Source organism: Microcaecilia unicolor, chromosome 2 (assembly GCF_901765095.1).
Source record: "Microcaecilia unicolor chromosome 2, aMicUni1.1, whole genome shotgun sequence".
Lineage (NCBI taxonomy): Eukaryota > Metazoa > Chordata > Amphibia > Gymnophiona > Siphonopidae > Microcaecilia > Microcaecilia unicolor.
Genome location: NC_044032.1, coordinates 74873252 through 74890372, shown reverse-complemented (window position 1 = coordinate 74890372; position 17121 = coordinate 74873252). Strand labels below are relative to the sequence as shown.

At 44.6% G+C, this 17121-nt stretch overlaps 1 protein-coding gene across 2 annotated transcripts in view; it reads right to left on the bottom strand.

The window, feature by feature from the left end:
• Positions 1-16619, bottom strand: part of WDR70 (WD repeat domain 70) — a 596086-nt gene extending 579467 nt beyond the window's left edge. The window contains exons 1-2 of one of the 2 annotated variants that reach the window (XM_030193048.1): positions 16548-16619; positions 16125-16187 (exon numbers count right to left, since the gene is read on the bottom strand). In XM_030193048.1, the coding sequence (XP_030048908.1) occupies positions 16125-16179 (55 nt within the window). In that variant the 5' untranslated portion in view covers positions 16180-16187; positions 16548-16619. The other variant, XM_030193049.1, reaches the window with a different exon arrangement.
• Between the last annotated feature and the right edge of the window lie 502 nt (positions 16620-17121).

Here is a 17121-nt window from a genome sequence, read left to right as displayed (position 1 = left end):
CACAGGAACCAAGGGATATTCCTTTACCTTCCCCCTCCGCTTCCGCATCGTTGACGAGGCTACAGAGGCACAGAGGGAAACTCACAAACACAGCAGCCTCCAGGAGCAAACACAGGTGCGTCCATTCACAGCGCCATCTTGGAATCAAAAGGTTGTTTTTTAATTTTTATTTCAAGTTGTTATTCAACTTATAGAGCATATCCATTAAACAAACGTTCCATTCCATTTCTTTTACCTGAATTGTGCCAAAACACAGCAACAAATGACCCAATATTTTCATGTGTAACAGACATTTGCTCACCAGCATTCCTTCCTTCCCTTTCTGCCAATCTAGAAATCACCTTCTAAGCCTCCCTCCCACCCCCAAAACCAATGCTAGACCAAAGCTATCCAACACTCTGCTGAACCTTCAACAGTGCACCTCCACCCAGGAGCAGTTCAAAGACATACCTCCCCACCCAGTTGTTCAACATTTTCTCTCTATCCACCCCTATCCAGATGACCATCATCTCCCTTTCCTCTCCCTACTGCCCCAGATAGCCAACACTTCCCCTTTTCTTCCCTTCCCCCATGCTCATCTTCTCCCTCACCCCTCCCTGTCCAACTAGATAACTCTTCTCACGGCAGCCCCAGGTGAGGTCCTCTCCCTCCTCAGGCAATACTCAGGACAACCATGAGCAGGAATGGGGACTTGTAGTGTGATGTGCAGAGAGTTCTGCCAGGTGCCAGGTCAGAGGCAGCAAGACAGACACAAGGAGAGAAGAACCATGAGCCTGCAGTGCTGAGACTGGATCCAGCCATGTCCTATTGCTAATAGGAAAGTAAACAGGATGAAGGGAGGGGAAAGGCAGGATGAGGGCAGATTATGGGTTTGAAGGACATGACTGCTGACTGCTTCAATTACAGAAGGGTCACAATCCAACCTCAGAAGTCTGCCACCCTAAGCATACCCCTAGTCCACCTAATGATAGGACCAACCCTACCCAAAACTAGTGTTAAATCTTTTTCCCACACTAAAATATGGGACAGTTCCTTTGTAAAACGAGCATTAGGATATTCTGGAGATCACACCTGTATTCTTCCAAGACTTATACAAGACCTCAAATGTCATCTTATCAACCCAAGGTTATGCAGGACTATCTCCAAGAAAAGTAGCATCAGACCTTCAACCAATATAGATAATCCATATTGGGGGAGCCCATGTTTTTCTCAAAGCTCTTCAAAAGAGACCATAGTACCTCCTGCAACTAGTTGTTCCACTCCATTGCAATCTGTTATAAACTCTATATATAAACCTCGGTTGAATTCCCTACTAAATAAACCTAACTGGCACATTATTAGTATGGCATTTCTAGATAAGCAGTCCAGACTGATATTTCTCCCAAAGCCTAGCTGTGAGTTCAATCTAAGGGTTGTTCAACACCCCCCCCCCCCCCCCCAAGGATGTACTAACTCAGGTAACCAGCAAAGGCAGTTGAGCAGAAAGTGAGTATGCCACACAAGAGTAATACTTTAAAATCTAATTTATTGAAATGTTTTGCTCTTTTGTCAGGTCAATAAAGATTTATACATAAAATATAACTCATTGAATCTGCCTTATGCAAGGTGTCAAGACCTGCTAACTTGCAGGAAATTAGTGCTAAAGTTTTATATTATTGGTAGTTGGTTCCAGTAAGGCTTAATCGTTAGTTTCTCATAAATCTTCTTACATTTTGAAGAAACTGTGGCAAAAGGCGAAAAACAGACCATATTTGGTTGATGTGTCGTAAGGTGCAACATTTCTGGAAGTACCTACAGTACAAGATTCACATCTGGGCAGGTATGAAGATATCTTGGGATCCTGAGATTTATCTATTGAATAGATCCATTTCATGATATTACAAAACCACAAGCTGCACTTTTACGGCACTGTTTCACTGCAGCTAAGTTCGTGATAGCTAGATGTTGGAAGCGGGTGGAGCACTCACCATTCTGATATAGTTGGTCAGATTACAGCATATCTGTACAACAGAATGGCTGACTACTGTGCATAAGCCCTTGTATAAATGGGAAAAAGCCTGGGGCCCTTGAGTAAAATTCTATAACAAAAATAAAATGTGAGAATGTGGCAATAGCAGTTAGCTTAGAAAGGTGTAAAAAAAGGTTTGGATAATTTCCTTAAAAAAAAAAGTACATAAGCCGAGATGAAGTGACGTCATGAATGGCCGCTTAATCCTTTAGTTCCCGCGCTTCCCTACCTTTTTTACAGCACCATTCGTGGTAATTTCCTTCATCCTGAAACGGGTTGCAGAGACTCGGTGTGTGTTTCTGCACAAGATGAGCAAGAAATGTTTTGTGCCACTTCGGCAGAGCGAACATCCTTCCACGAGGCAGACGGTGCGGGGCTTATCTTGCCATGCTTCTCCTGCGCTATGGAGATCGTCTGATTCGGACTCGGCTTCTTCTCATGCGGAGCGACCCTGTTCCTCAGAAAAATCTCCCGCAGGATCTAAGTGCCTAGAGTCGATCAGAGCTGAAATTCAAGCCTCTAAAGAAGAAATCCTGGAGCACGTGGATGCGCTAAGCTTCGAACTGCGGGAGTTGGGGGGCAGGATGGAAGCATTAGAGGAGTGAGTGGACGAGCAGGCGGAGAAGAGCGAGGCGGTGGATTTGCGTTTAGCCAAGTTGGATGAGCAGGCAGAGGAACTTCAATATAAGTTGGATGACCTCGAGAATCGGGATCGCAGGCAGAACCTTCAGTTTCGAGGCGTCCCAGAGAATGGAGGATGTTCCGGCTGTAGTGCGCGCATTGTGTGAGCAGCTTATGGGAGAGAGTTTTGATGCTGGAGCAGTGGGGATCGAAAGAGCCCATAGAGCGTTGGGCAAATCTAAAGACAATAGACCGAGAGATATATTTGTGAGATTTCTATGTATGCGTGTAAAGATCAGCTGTGGCAGAAGGCTCGTCAGACTCCTGCTCTGGAGTATAACGAGGCACGTGTTTCGATATATCAGGATCTCTCTCTGTTTACACTGAATCAGAGGCGAGCTATGAAACCAGTACTTGAGATCCTGGTTAAAGAAAAAATAGCCTATCGTTGGGCTTTTCCTTTTGCTGGGTGTTTTGAACTTAAAGGGAGCAGTTTCGATGTCGATGGAAGTGTCTTCATGAGGCTGGTTTGACCCTGACTGAGGCCCTGCCAGTGGGGATGGCCTCCTCTACGAAAGCCCGGCTTCAGAAGTGGAAGAGAGTGGCAAAGACAGCAAAGAGACATGGGACTCAGACTTAAGCAGCTGTAGCCTGGACTGGTTTGGTTGCTGCTGGGATTGCTTTATATTGAAATAATATGATCTCTGTATGGAGATTTATTCTTGTTTGAGCTGCCATGTGTGTTTAAGGTTGATGGAATGTAAGGGGTGAATTATAGTTTGATTGTGATATATGAAGGTGGGGTAAGGGTGTGGGGTTGAAAACGGCCCGTGGGGTCGTTTTCCTTCTGATTCCCCATTCGGTGTTGTATGGCACTGTTTGGTGGGTGGATGAGAGGGGGAGGGAATGTGGGGGGGGGGAGAGGGGGCCGGTGGAGGGGGGCTGGGGGGAGTCTGGTTTCTTGGGGACTAGGGGAAAGTAGGTTCCTTTCACCATTCACGTGTTCTGGACAGAGAATGTCAGATGGCTGGCTATAAGGTTTTCACTTGTAATGTAAAGGGTCTGAATTCTCCATTCAAAAGGCATTCATTGCTTAGTGAGTTACGTTTGATACATCCACATCTGGTTTTTCTGCAGAAAACTCATTTTCTAAAAAAACATGAGGGTTTATTATCTTTTCCGCAGTACCCGACTGTGTATTATGCTTCTGATGCAAAGGGGGCTAAGAAAAGAGTGGTGGCTATTTTGTTTCACAAGGATGTCCAGGTACAGCTTGTGCATTTAAAGAGAGACACTGAGGGTCGCTATCTTTTTTTACATGTTATGTTGGAGCAGGAGAAGTACACTTTGGCTAGTGTTTATGCCCCAAATGAGCAGCAAGAGCGTTTTTTTTTGTGCGCCTCCAGAGGGAGTTGCAGAATTTTGCTTGGGGTAAAGTGCTGGTGGCTGGAGATATTAATGCTACTATGCAGCCTGGGATAGATAGATCTGCTCCTCCTGCTTCGACTGACTATAGAATCTCTAAAGCTTTGGGGAACTTTGTGGATGCTATGGGTCTTTATGATGTGTGGAGATTTGGACACCCTAGGGGTCGGGACTATACCTTTTATTCCCATGTGCATCTATCTCATTCCAGGTTAGACTATGTTTTCTTTGATAAAACTCTGTCAGAGGCCACCCTACTATTTCAGATCATGCTCTGGTCTGGGCAATCATTTCCTCTTTGCGGGAGGAGGTGAGAGACCAAAGATGGACATTCAATAATTGTTTGTTACAAGACCCGGATATTGTTACTAATTTTCTTCCTGTCTTAAAAGAGTATTTCGCTATTAATTTGGAGTCGGGACCGACATTGGGTACAGTGTGGGATGCCTTTACAACAGTATGGAGAGGTTATTTTATTAAGTGTGCAGGTCAGCGATCTAGGGTTCACAAAGTGCGTTTGGCCCAGTGTATGGAGCGATTAGGTGCTCTGGAGGACAGGTATAGGGCCTCTGGCTCTGTGTCTCTTTTTGAAACTCCAGGCGGTGCGGTTGGAGTTGGCTGCGCTGCATGATGAGAGTTTGCAATTTGTGAATGCACGTTTGAAGCAAGTTCACTATGAATGTACTAATAAACCTAGGCGTTTGTTGGCTACCAAATTAAGAAAGATGAGAGCAGATAGGCGAGAAGTGGCCTAGTGGTTAGGGTGGTGGACTTTGGTCCTGGGGAACTGAGGAACTGAGTTCAATTCCCATTTCAGGCACAGGCAGCTCCTTGTGACTCTGGGCAAGTCACTTAACCCTCCATTGCCCCATGTAAGCCGCATTGAGCCTGCCATGAGTGGGTAAGCGCGGGGTACAAATGTAACAAATAAAATATCGTGAGAGTGCGTGATGAAAGAGTAGCTGTGTTACATATCTTGGCTTGGATTCGGGAACATTTTGCCCAATTTTATGAGACTCTGTATAAGGAGGATGCTGCTGTACAGACTGGGGAAATTGACAACTATTTAGCTGCTCGGGGTTTGTCAGTATTGTTTGACTTACAGCGAAGGGAATTGGAAGCTCCAGTGATGGTGGAAGAGGTGATGCAGGTTATTAAGGCATTGCCGACAGGTAAGGTGCCTGGTTTGGATGGATTTACGAATGAGTTTTTTAAGAATTTTGTGGGGGAGTTGGCACCTTATTTGACGTTGATTATTAATTCTGTGAGGGATGGTGCACCTTTTCCCCAGTCTATAATGGAGGACTGGTTGGCGGTAATTCCAAAACCAGACAAAAATAAAACTGATTGTGCATCATATCGCCCTATTTCTATTCTAAATACTGATGTTAAAATATTGGCTAAGGTGCTTGCGAACCGTTTGGGTAATGTGCTTCCTAATTTAATTCATCCAGATCAGGTCGGTTTTGTAGCACAGCAACAGGCAATGGATAATATTCGCAGAACTTTGGACTTACTTTATGTATCTCAGTTGAAAGATTTGCCTGTGGTGTTGCTAGAACTGGATGCCGAAAAGGCTTTTGATAGGGTCCATTGGGGATTTTTGGATAAGGTTTTGAATTGATTTGGGGTGGGTCTGTTTTATAGGTCATGGATTCAAGCGTTCTATTCTTTGCCAAAGGCTTGTGTGAGAGTAAATGGGGGTCACTCGGGGGTTTTTTCTTTGGGGCGAGGTACCAGACAGGGATGTCCGTTGTCTCCTCTTTTATTTGCTCTGGCGATGAAGCCTTTGGCGACAGCTATTCGAGAAAATGTTGACATTTCCGGGGTAAGGGTGGGAGGAAAGGAACATAAAATCGCATTATTTGCAGACGATGTCCTCCTGTCCTTAACTCAACCATTAGTTTCTCTTCCTAATTTCATGGAGATAGCGGCGTATTCAAGGGTATCTGGCTATAAGTTGAATGCGAGTAAGTCTTTTGGGATGGCTGTGGGGGTGCCGTCTGGGTTGATGGAGGCGTTGAAGACTTTTTTTGCTTTTACATGGTCCATTAGAGATCTTCGCTATCTGGGGGTTCAGATTCCTGGGAACCTGTCAGAGTTGTTTGCTGTTAATTATCCGGCTGTTCAGAAGGCGATTCAAGGAGATTTGGATAGATGGGCGTCCATGGGTCTCTCCTGGTTTAGGCAGATTGCTGCGATTAAAATGAATATTTTGCCTCGCATACTGTATTTGTTTCAGGTGCTTCCCTTGCGTTTGTCTAGTTCGTTTCTGTCTAGCTTACAGGACAGTTTGATTTGTTTTATTTGGAATCAGAAGCGACCACGTTTGCCGCTTGCTTTGTTATGTAAGAGTAAGCATGCTGGGGGATTGGGGGTACCCAACCTGTTCTGGTATTATTGTGCTGCGCAATCTAGATCAGCTGTTGAGTGGTTTCGGAGAGAAAATCACAAATTGTAGGTGCATATTGAGCAATCTTTGGTGGGCACTCATTGGTTGGGGCATTTAATGTGGCTTTCAGGTAAACATAGAGGACAGGTTGAGCGATTTCCGCCTACAGTGCAGGCCACTTTTTATTATTGGGATCTTTTATTCCCGGAAAGGCAGCCCCATGTGTCTGGGCTGGCGCCAATTGTGGATAATCCTTTGTTTGGGCCAGGTGTGGGGAATAGCCTTTTCACCGTTGGGCGGTGTTACGTCTGTGGCCGTGACCACCCTCAGACTTACCCCGTTTCTGGGAGTCAGTGGCTGTGCTGGCTTCTGCTTGTCTCTGTGTCTGTGTCTGTCTCTGTCTTAGTTTCTCTCTGGCTCTGTGTGCTGATTGCCCTACTGAACCTCACCTGTGTGGGCTATGCCTTTTCCAAGATGGCTGCCGCCGACTCCTCTATGCCAGTATCCAAGATGGCTCCCGCTGGGCTGACTTCTCTGTGTGTCAAGCCTCTGTTTGGATGCAAGGTGATTGCTGCAGCTGTGCCTCTGGTGTGGAAGGGCTTTATTAATCACTTAGAGACTACAGCCCTGGCCTTTGCATTTCATTTATGGCCCTGGTGTATAGAGTGCTCTGTACACTGTTTCAGTGTTTGCTCTGTGTGAGTTTCTATGTTTGACTAGCCAGCTTAGGCACCGTGTGGCTTGTTAGCCTGTGTATAGCTTTGCTAGTGCTCTGTGTTTGTTTAGACTAGCCAGCTTAGACACCGTGTGGCTTGTTAGCCTGTGTATAGCTTTGCTAGTGCTCTGTGTTTGTTTAGACTAGCCAGCTTAGGCACCGTGTAGCTTGTTAGCCTGTGTATAGCTTTGCTAGTGCTCTGTGTTTGTTTAGACTAGCCAGCTTAGGCACCGTGTGGCTTGTTAGCCTGTGTATAGCTTTGCTAGTGCTCTGTGTTTGTTTCCAGTGCATGACTTGTTAGCTTGGGCACAGCTTTGTTGTTAGCTGGTGTATAGCTTTCAAGTCTCCTGAGTGTGCTCTGTGTATGTTTCTTGTGTATGACTGGTTTGCCTGGGTATAGCATTTCTATTAGTCTAGGTACAGTTTACTAGTCATTGTGTTTAAACCTGCCGACTGCCAGAACCCGGACAGTCCCTGCCTGTCGGCCTTGCCTGCGCCTAGGTCCAAGGGGGCACTCCTGGATCTTCATTCCTGCTGTTCCTGCTTGCAAGTGCCAGAACCTGAGGGCTCAACCCTCGGGGAAAGGTGGTCAAGCGTAGGTGAAGCCTAGGTCCAGTGTGTTCCAGTCCAGCGGGTTTCACTCCTGTATGTTCCAGTCCTGTGGGGCCCTCCAGTGTGTTCCAGTCCAGCGGGCTCCACTCCAGTGCGCACCCGTCCGGTGCGTTCCAGTTCCGTGTATTCCGGTGTAGAACTCCAGTCCGGGGTTCCGGTCCAGTTTTGTCTCATCTCTACCTTGGAGGTGATCTTGCCTGCCACTGCCGCTCCACGGTAGTGGCCCATGGGCTCACGAACCCAGTGCTCCCGGGGAAGAAGCCTGACAGTATGCCAAGGTCCTCGAGCACGCGACAGGCGGCATCTGGATTGGATATGTGGGGGCAGCTACACATGAGAGAGAACTTTGTCTCTTTTGAGACACTAGTGGAGGATTATAAGCTTCGACCTAGCGATCATTATACTTACTTGCAATTGAAACACTTCATGCAGGGCCCCGCCTATAGAGTGTGTTTGAGTCGGGATGTTCTTCCTTTAGAGGAGTTGTGTGTGGACTCTCCGAGTACGCGGGGGGGTGATAACCTTTTTATATGGGTACCTGGTGACACGTCTCAAGCCTTATCTCTTGCATCGGAGGAAGTGGGAACAAGAGTTGAATTTTACTTTATCAGACACTGATTGGTTGAAATTAGAAAAGGGGATTTTGAGGTCTTCGTTGGCAGTGGCTATGAAGGAAAATGCCATTAAGGTTTTTTACCGGTGGTATCTTACTCCAGCAAGATTGTATCATATGTTTGGTACGGTGTCAGATGGATGCTGGAGGGGGTGTGGGGGATTGGGGACAATGGGGCATATTTGGTGGTCTTGTTCCAAGGCGAGGGCCTACTGGAAGGGTGTGCAGTCTCGTCTTCAGGTTTGGGTGAGTACATCTACACAGTGGCATCCTGCAGTCTTTTTACTTGGGCAGAGGCCGGATGGGCTTACGATGAGTCAGTGTTTGTTGGTGAGGGGAGCCTTGCATGCGGCTCGTATAAATTAGGCAAAGTGTTGGAAGTCTTCTTTGGTTCTCTCAGTGATATGGTGGATCTCTAAAGTGCGATATATATGTGAGATGGAGCGGTTGACAGCAGTGAAAAGGAAATGGGAAGTGGTTTGGAGACCCTTCTTGAATGTGTGTTCTGATTAAAAGGTGATTGGTTTGGATGAAAGGATAGGGGAGGGGGGTGTTTGAGATTTTAGAAGGGGAGTGTATTGGGCGTGAGGGATGTGGAGTTGGGGGAAGGTCTACTGGGTGAGTCTGGGGAGATGGGTTGTTAGGGGGAGGGGGGTTTATCATCAAAAACTGAAAAATCTTGAGGTATAGTTTGTATTTATAATAGCATTGATACTTGTCCTTGTGCTTTCTTATGATATACACTTTGTTTTACATTAGGAACACTTGTTCAATCCTGTATTTTGCAGAGCTGAGTATGTTTTGTTCTGTATTTACAATGCTTAATAAAGACTTCTATAAATTTTAAAAAAAAGTACATAAGACATTATTAAGATGGACGGGAAAATCCACTGCTTATTTCTAGGATAAGCTCCACAGATTCTGTTTTATTGTTCTGGGATCTTGCCAGGTACTTGTGACCTGGATTGGCCAGTATGGCAACACTTATTTTGTTATGTAGTACCCTTTGGATGTTGCTATACCTTAAAGGATACATATCTATGTTTACCCTGTGGGTGGCCCTTGAATCTGTTGTTTCCCCCCCCCCCCCCCTTTTTGGGAGCAGGGTGGGAGATTTGGGTGGAGAACTTGATTTTTTTTTTTTTTTTATGTGGTAGCTATGGAGAGTTTACAGAGGTTTTTTGGAATATAAGGTTTTTTTGTTGGGGGGGGGGGGGGGGGGGAACAATATAAGGAAAAGCCCAAAAAAAAGAGGAGATTTACTTCTACATATATACCTCAGCAATTTTTTTTTATTGTCAGAAGATTTTATTTTGAGGAACAGTTCTTGTGCTTTGCAGCATTTGACGGTTCTTGTCTGGATTGTTCATGTCTTTTTGTTTGTTTTGGAACTAAGATAGGTTTCAGTGTTTGACAAGTTCTTAATAAAAAAAAATAAAAAGCTTTGAGAACTTTTATCAAAATTTATTGTAAGAATGCCCAATGTGGCCACATTCAGCCCACAGTCTACATCAATACTAGAACAAATATTTTAAAAAATTAATACAAAATGAAATATAAATGAATATAAAAACACACCACAATTTCATAAATAAAACATGTTAATATAAAATGATAAAATGAAGAGGGTCACGTGATGCTGTGAGCGGTGGAAGACGCGAGTCACTTCAGCTGCTCGGGGCCACATCCGCAGTTTGACTTTTTCGCATGTCTCCTGGAACTTAGAAACTAGATTTTTCGACTCATGAGTAGCTAACAACATATGGACAAATATCTAACCCGAGTTGCGATGTCTTAATACATTTAAACTACACGGGTCAAGAATATTATCTATGAGCAGTGTATGGGCCTAACGTATATGAAGCTAGTTTTTTTCACACATTTGTCAATTTGGGACTTAGATATGACACGGCCGGGTGGATTGTTGTGGGTGACTTTAATCAGGTTCTGGACCCAACTTTAGACCACTCCTCGCCTGGGGCATGGCGTGCGTTGACCTAGGGCAGGGGTTTGCCCTACCTCTGCAGGCTCCTGGACCTGGTGGACCTGTGGCGATTATACCCGACGCAGCATGACTATACACATCTGTCTCGAGCCCAGCAGACTTGGTCTCGTATTGACTATATCCTACTAGCTACCTAGATCTTCTCATGGGTTGTGTCAGCAGACATGGGCCCTATGGCAATTTCAGATCATACGCCTATCTGGGTGGATTTATCGCTGGGCCCGGATGTAGAGGCGATGAGAACTTGGAGATTCCCATCTTATCTTTCGGACGACACTGATCTTCAGGATTTTTTGATTCAAAAATGGGAAGTCTTTGCGGAAACTAATGCTGGTCATAGGGAAGCATCAAAGGCAGTGATGCAGTGTGAAATCATTAGCTATGTGTGTGCGCGAAACAGAAGAATCACCCAGGGGATCCTCCTGATGGAACACCGTTAGCAACAAGCCAAAAAGGCCCATTTAAAACATCCATCTGAGGTTAACTTTGAGAACGTGAAAGCCGCCTTAGCTGCATTAAATTCATGAACGTATGAAAAAACAGTTATTCTCTCGTCGCTGCAAATTCCATAAGTTTGGTAATCGTCCGGGTAAACTACTTGCCCGAGTAGTGAAAGCGTGGTCAGCCTGAACGTTCATCCCTATGTTAGTGGCACCGGACGGCTCTAGGAAAACTAATCCCAATGATGTTATGCAACTCTTCTATGATTATTTCTCACAGATCAGGCGCATGCAGAGCAGGGTGGCCCATCGCTATTAGACTACCTCAAAGATTCGAGGGGAATGCAGATTTCCCTGCGGGTAGGACCTCAGCGGTTTTCCGCAGTTGGAGGGAGGAGGGGACCATTTATCTCTTCCAAGTATTAAATAAGGATGGCACCTGTAAAACCTTTCAGGCTTTGTGTACAAGCAAACATCTGACTCCTCAGGCTTTCCTTCCCTATTTACAGCTATGTCACTATATTGCTTCACTGTCAAGGGCCTCCCTGTCCTTGAAAATATGGGAACTAGTAGAGCTATATGACCTGGAAGCTCAATTATCGGTCCCCTTAAAATACTTTCATAATCAACTATGAGAGGCACTGCCTGAGATGTGCTATGGAGTCCTGGCGCAAAGTTGGTGTGGGGAATTGGGGTGCCAGATCCAGGATAAAACACTGCAAACTTGCTTACGTACTTGCTATGGGGCTTTTGGGAGTGCTAACATCAGGGAGCTACAATATAAATTTATTATGCGTCTGTATGTCTCACCATAGGGCTTTCAGGGCTACTCTGCGCCCCCGTGATGACTGTCCAAGGTATGCGGGATCCAGGGCCCATCTAGGTCATATGTTCTGGCTCTGCCCTCCAGTCCTGGCATTTTGGACATCCTTGTGCACCTACGTGTCTAGGATCTGGAGGATTAAGTGGCGACCCTCCCCTGCATTGCTGTTTGATGTTTATCACATAGGGGTACATCGTAGGGTGGGGATGATAGCCTTCTTAAGGCAGGCGGTAATGATGGGGAAAAAAAATTATATTAAATGTCTGGCTGCTCACTGACCGCTCTTCGATTCAACAGTGGCGGTCCCTTATGATCTCCCTGAGCGCAATGGAGCGTAAGGATGTTCGGGACTTGGCCTCACAGCGAGGGGACCATTTTTTCCAGTGTTGGTCCTCCTTCTGGGACATCTTAACATCGACTGCCCGTAGCAGAATTTTGAATGGTTGATGTCCTCCAGGGGAGGGAGTGGGTGGAATGGGGGGCGGGGGAGGGTTTGATGTGGGTATGGGAAAGGGAAATGGGACTTGATATAGCGCCTGAGGTTTTTGCAACTACATTCAAAGCGGTTTACATACATTCAGGTACTTATTTTGTACCAGGGGCAATGGAGTAGGTTTATCTTAGTCTTTAGGGTTAGTAATATGGGTGGTATGACAAAATGATAAATAAGATGGTTGACTTTTTGCCGTTCTTGTAACCGTATTCACTTGCATAAAGTTTTTAAAAAATGATAAAATGAATTTTAAAAAAAAATGTATAAATATATGATCAATATTCAAACTCCTAAAACATAGTACATAAAGAAGCATACAGATCACATGACATGACGGGGCTCATTTTCAAAGCAGACTTACAAAGTTCCATAGGTTACTATGCAACTTTGTAAGTCTAAGTGCTTTGAAAATATACCTCTATGTCAGGTAATCAAAGCTGAAGGATTCTGCTCCTGACTCCTATCTTGATACCCCCCTATTATCTGCTATTATTGATGCCACCGATCTGAGAGAATAATCGGGGAATCGCGTCTGGATAAGAGCTGTGCCAATTCTGAGTGCCAGCAAGAAGACAGAGACAAAGATTATTATGCATAGAAATGTTTAAGAAATATCTTATGGAAGTTTTGCATATTTCTTCTGATAATTTTCCACCTATAACAAGGATTCAGTATATTACTGGTATAAGAAATGTGAGGAATTCTTCCCAGCCTGATCTGAACCTAATTGAATTTCTTGAAAACTCATTGGAAATAGTAACTGAAAGGACCACTATGCTGGTAACGTTTGCTCTTGAACTTGATCGTAATAATATATTTAAATTATATTTCTGCCATATAAATGATAATTTCCTAGGATCAAGAATTCAAATGTTTCCGGACCTATCGAGGGATACCCAAAAAAGAAGGAAAGAATTTCTGCAATTAAAATCAAGAATGCTTAGCTTAGGTGGAACTTTTTTTGCTTAAGTATCCCTGTAGATGTGTTATTTAATTCTTCAAATTATGGGCCAGATGCAACAAGACCTTAACGAGCAAGTAGTAAACCCCGGCATGCACTAAAGATTTTTTCCGACGACGGTCGCAGCTAACGAAAACGGAATGCAGATGAGCAAATTGTGAAGAAACCATACTGTAATGAGATGCACTAACCTTTTCCGATTGCCTTAATACTGGAAAATCTAACGAGAAGTCTGTACCTCTCTCGTTGGGGCTGCGCAGGATAAAACTTGGCCCAAAGTAACAAAAAAAAAAAATTGGGGAACAAAAAAACACTCCACTTTAAAAAAAACTTCATTCCCCCCCCCCTCGCAGTCTTTAACCCTGCTGCTGAACCCTGAAGAGTTTTCCCTGCTCACCACCACCCCCCCCCCCCCCATACAATAATAAAAATGTCTTTTTTTGGCAGTGCTTCACTCAGCTGAGAGACCAGGAAGTCTCTGAGCCAATCACAGCGCGTTTAGCTCGGCTGAACGCGTTGTGATTGGCTTAGGTATTTCCAGGTCTCAGCTGAGTGAAGCACTACCAAAAAAGACGTTTTTATTATTGCAAGGGGGAATGACGGCCAAAATGGACGTTTTTTTTTTGGCTGGGCGTCCTCAACTGCACTGTCCTCTGTTGAGCCGCATCGGAGGGGGTGAGCAGCGCAGCGTCTTCGAGCGGCACAGGGAGGCGTATTTGGCATGCGCAGAGCAGCCAGCATAACACTGCACATGCTCGACTAGCCGACTGTTTAACGACGGAATAGAGAATGCAAGTGAGCTACAACGAGCAGCTCATTTGCATTCCTATTCCTTGATGCATGCCCATTCCTCACTGATTCGCTCAGGGAATCGGTAAGGAAAGGGCTTTAACGAGTCTTTAGTGCATCTTGCCCTATATCTTTTTTGAACCTGGAAAATTATTAGAATTTATTACAAGTAAAGAGTAAAATAGAAATCCCTGATTGTAATACTATGCATCGGCTGTGCTTATTGAGGGAGCCTTCTGTTTTCAATTGTTGACTAATGCTATGTAAATTTTTCCTTGTTCTTGGATAATTTTGTGGACTAAATATTGAATTAGTTTTCTTCATTTAATGTTATAAGAGAATATTTCAGAATTACTATATGTTTATGTTATGACTAATGTAAAATGAAAAATTCATAAACAAAAATAATAAAAAAAAAAAAAGATGATTATGCAGTCTGGCAGGCTCCTCAGTCAGCTTGGCCTGGGCTGTCAAAATTACAGCAGAGATAACAGCGGCAGTAGAACAGGCATTAGACAAGTGCTTACAACCAACAGCAGCAAAACTGGAACTGGTGCAAGAGAAGATGGAAACCCTAGAGATTTTACAACATACAGGCAATCTAGAGGATTGTGTATAAGGTATGATGGGCACATATGCATGCAGGAGCAATTATAAACAAGATGGTGATTCTGGAAATAAAAATAGAGAACCCTGAAAGTCGCTCAAGAGAAGAGTAATCTCAGGCTGTTAGGCATCTCGGAAGCAACTGCAGACAAGGAGCTGGATTTCTTTAAGCTTGGTTAGTGCAATCTATGCAGCTGACTAGAACCTTAACATATAGAACAGGCACACAGACGTCCTAATAACGACCTTGAAAATGTTATCTTCAAATTGCTTAAATATCCTCTGCTTTCAAGATTACTCAGCTAATGTGGCAGCACAGCGGAGGACTTTTGCCCCAATCTACTCCAACCTAATAAAAAGTTCAAATTTGCTTTGCGTATCTGACACGACTGAGGGTGACTAACAGAGGCTCACTTCAAGTATTTGAAACTGCCTGAGGGTAAACAATATATGAGTCAACTTGATGTTAAAAGAGGAACACAATGGTAGATTTTGAAGATGACCAGGAATGCTGCCTTATGGTACACAGACTTGCACGATTCTTATTTTGGACATGACAGTAATAGGGATGATTAGTGGCATCTACTACTACTACTACTTAACATTTCTAGAGCGCTACTAGGGTTACGCAGCGCTGTACAAATTAACAAATAAGGACAGTCCCTGCTCAGAAGAGCTTACAATCTAAAGGACGAAATGTCAAGTTGGGGTAGTTTAGATTTCCTGAGAGGAGGTGTAGTGATTAGGTGCCGAAGGCGACATGGAAGAGGTGGGATTTGAGCAATGATTTGAAGATGGGTAGGGAGGGGGCCCGGCGTATGGGCTCAGGGAGTTTGTTCCAAGCATGGGGTGAAGCGAGGCAGAAAGGGTGAAGCCTAGAGTTGGCGGTGGTGGAGAAGGGTACTGAAAGGAGGGATTTGTCAAGAGAGCGGAGGTTACGGGTGGGGACATAAGGGGAGATGAGAGTAGAGAGATAAGGAGGGGCTGCAGATCGAGTGCATTTGTAGGTGAGTAGGAGAAGCTTGAACTCTATGCGGTATCTGATCGGAAGCCAGTGAAGTTACTTGAGGAGAGGGGTGATATGAGTATATCGGTTGAAGCGGAAGATAAGACGTGCGGCCGAGTTCTGGATGGACTGAAGGGGGGATAGATGGCTATACATTGATGTGCAAAATGTTATTTTTTGGCAGAACTCTGCTTGAAGAGCAGTCTAAGTTTTATAATGGCAGAACTGTCTACTTTGAGCTAAAGAGCAGATCAAGGGGTCCTTTTAAGGTGCACTAATGGATTTAGTACACAGTAATGAATTAGTGTGTGTTAAGTGCCATGCAGCCTGTAGGTATACAACGGGCTCAGCAGCATTTAGTGCACCTTAATGAAAGGACACCTAAATTAGGTGCTCAGACCTGGAGCTTTTGAGGAGTTAACTGGGCTGTACTGTTACGCAAGAATTATTAAAGTAATTAAATCTGTATGCTATGTTTTCTTGTTATCTGCTATGAGCATGCTCTATAAACAGCGATATATAAATTCATCTTACAAAGAAAACCAGCAGAACAGATATCTTTCAGGAACACTAAGTGGAACTATTCTACGAGGGAAAAAAAAACATAGAACACACCAAATCCGGAGAAACCCATGGTGGCAGCCACATCGGACACTTCGTTCTCATCCATTTTGAAATCTATCAGTAGAACAACAAAAACAAAATAAAATAAAATTGTCAACTACATTTTCAATCTGCAAGGGAACAGGAAATTTTAGCTTTAGAAATGCAAAGAGACGAAGTTCGATTTCAGCAGAGATACCAAGGCATATTTTCAAAGAACTTAAGCAAGTTCCATAGGTTACTATGTAACTTTGTAATTCTGAGTACTTTGAAAATGAGCCCCAAAGGCACACGCATTCAACTACTCTCACACGCGACCCCGCGGTATACCATCCCTTCCTCGTTCTCCCCTACGTAGCATATCTCCTCCCCATTTGCAGTCCTCCGTTTATCCATCATTCTCAAGCTTACCAACCTCCTTAACAGACATTTTACCTTCCAATTCTCGAATTTGAAGTCGCCCGCAGCTTTCCTCTCCACTCCAGTATCCCGCCCCCCTGACGTTACTTCCGGTAACAGTTTCCGATAGGAGGATGGGACGCGGCCGACATTACGTCGAAGGAGGGCGGGACGTGGAGTGGAAAGCTGTGGGTGGGCGCGCGTGAAAGGTAAGTTTGAAGATTGGAGCAGGCGAGGGAAGGTGGAGAGTTTCAAAATGAGGAAAAGATGCTGTACAGGGGATGGAGGTTTGGGTTTGAAATAGAGGTTGAACGAAAGAGAGGTTGTTGAGTGCTTATTTCGCTTTGCTTTTCAACGTACTTAGAGATGTAGATACCTCAATTTCGTTAGTGTTCCTGTGTGCGGGTTGTCAGGGAGTAGCTTGAAGGAACGGCGCAGTAATCGTCCTTGGCAATCTCTACGGAAAGAACTTCTGTCTCCTTCAGTCCACAGACGCAGTTCGCGATAGGCCTTGCGTATTCAGTAACGTGCATCGCTGTCTCCTACCTACCTACCTGCAATTGTGACTCGGGTTTAGTACTGCATACAGGGACTTTGCACATGAGTTATA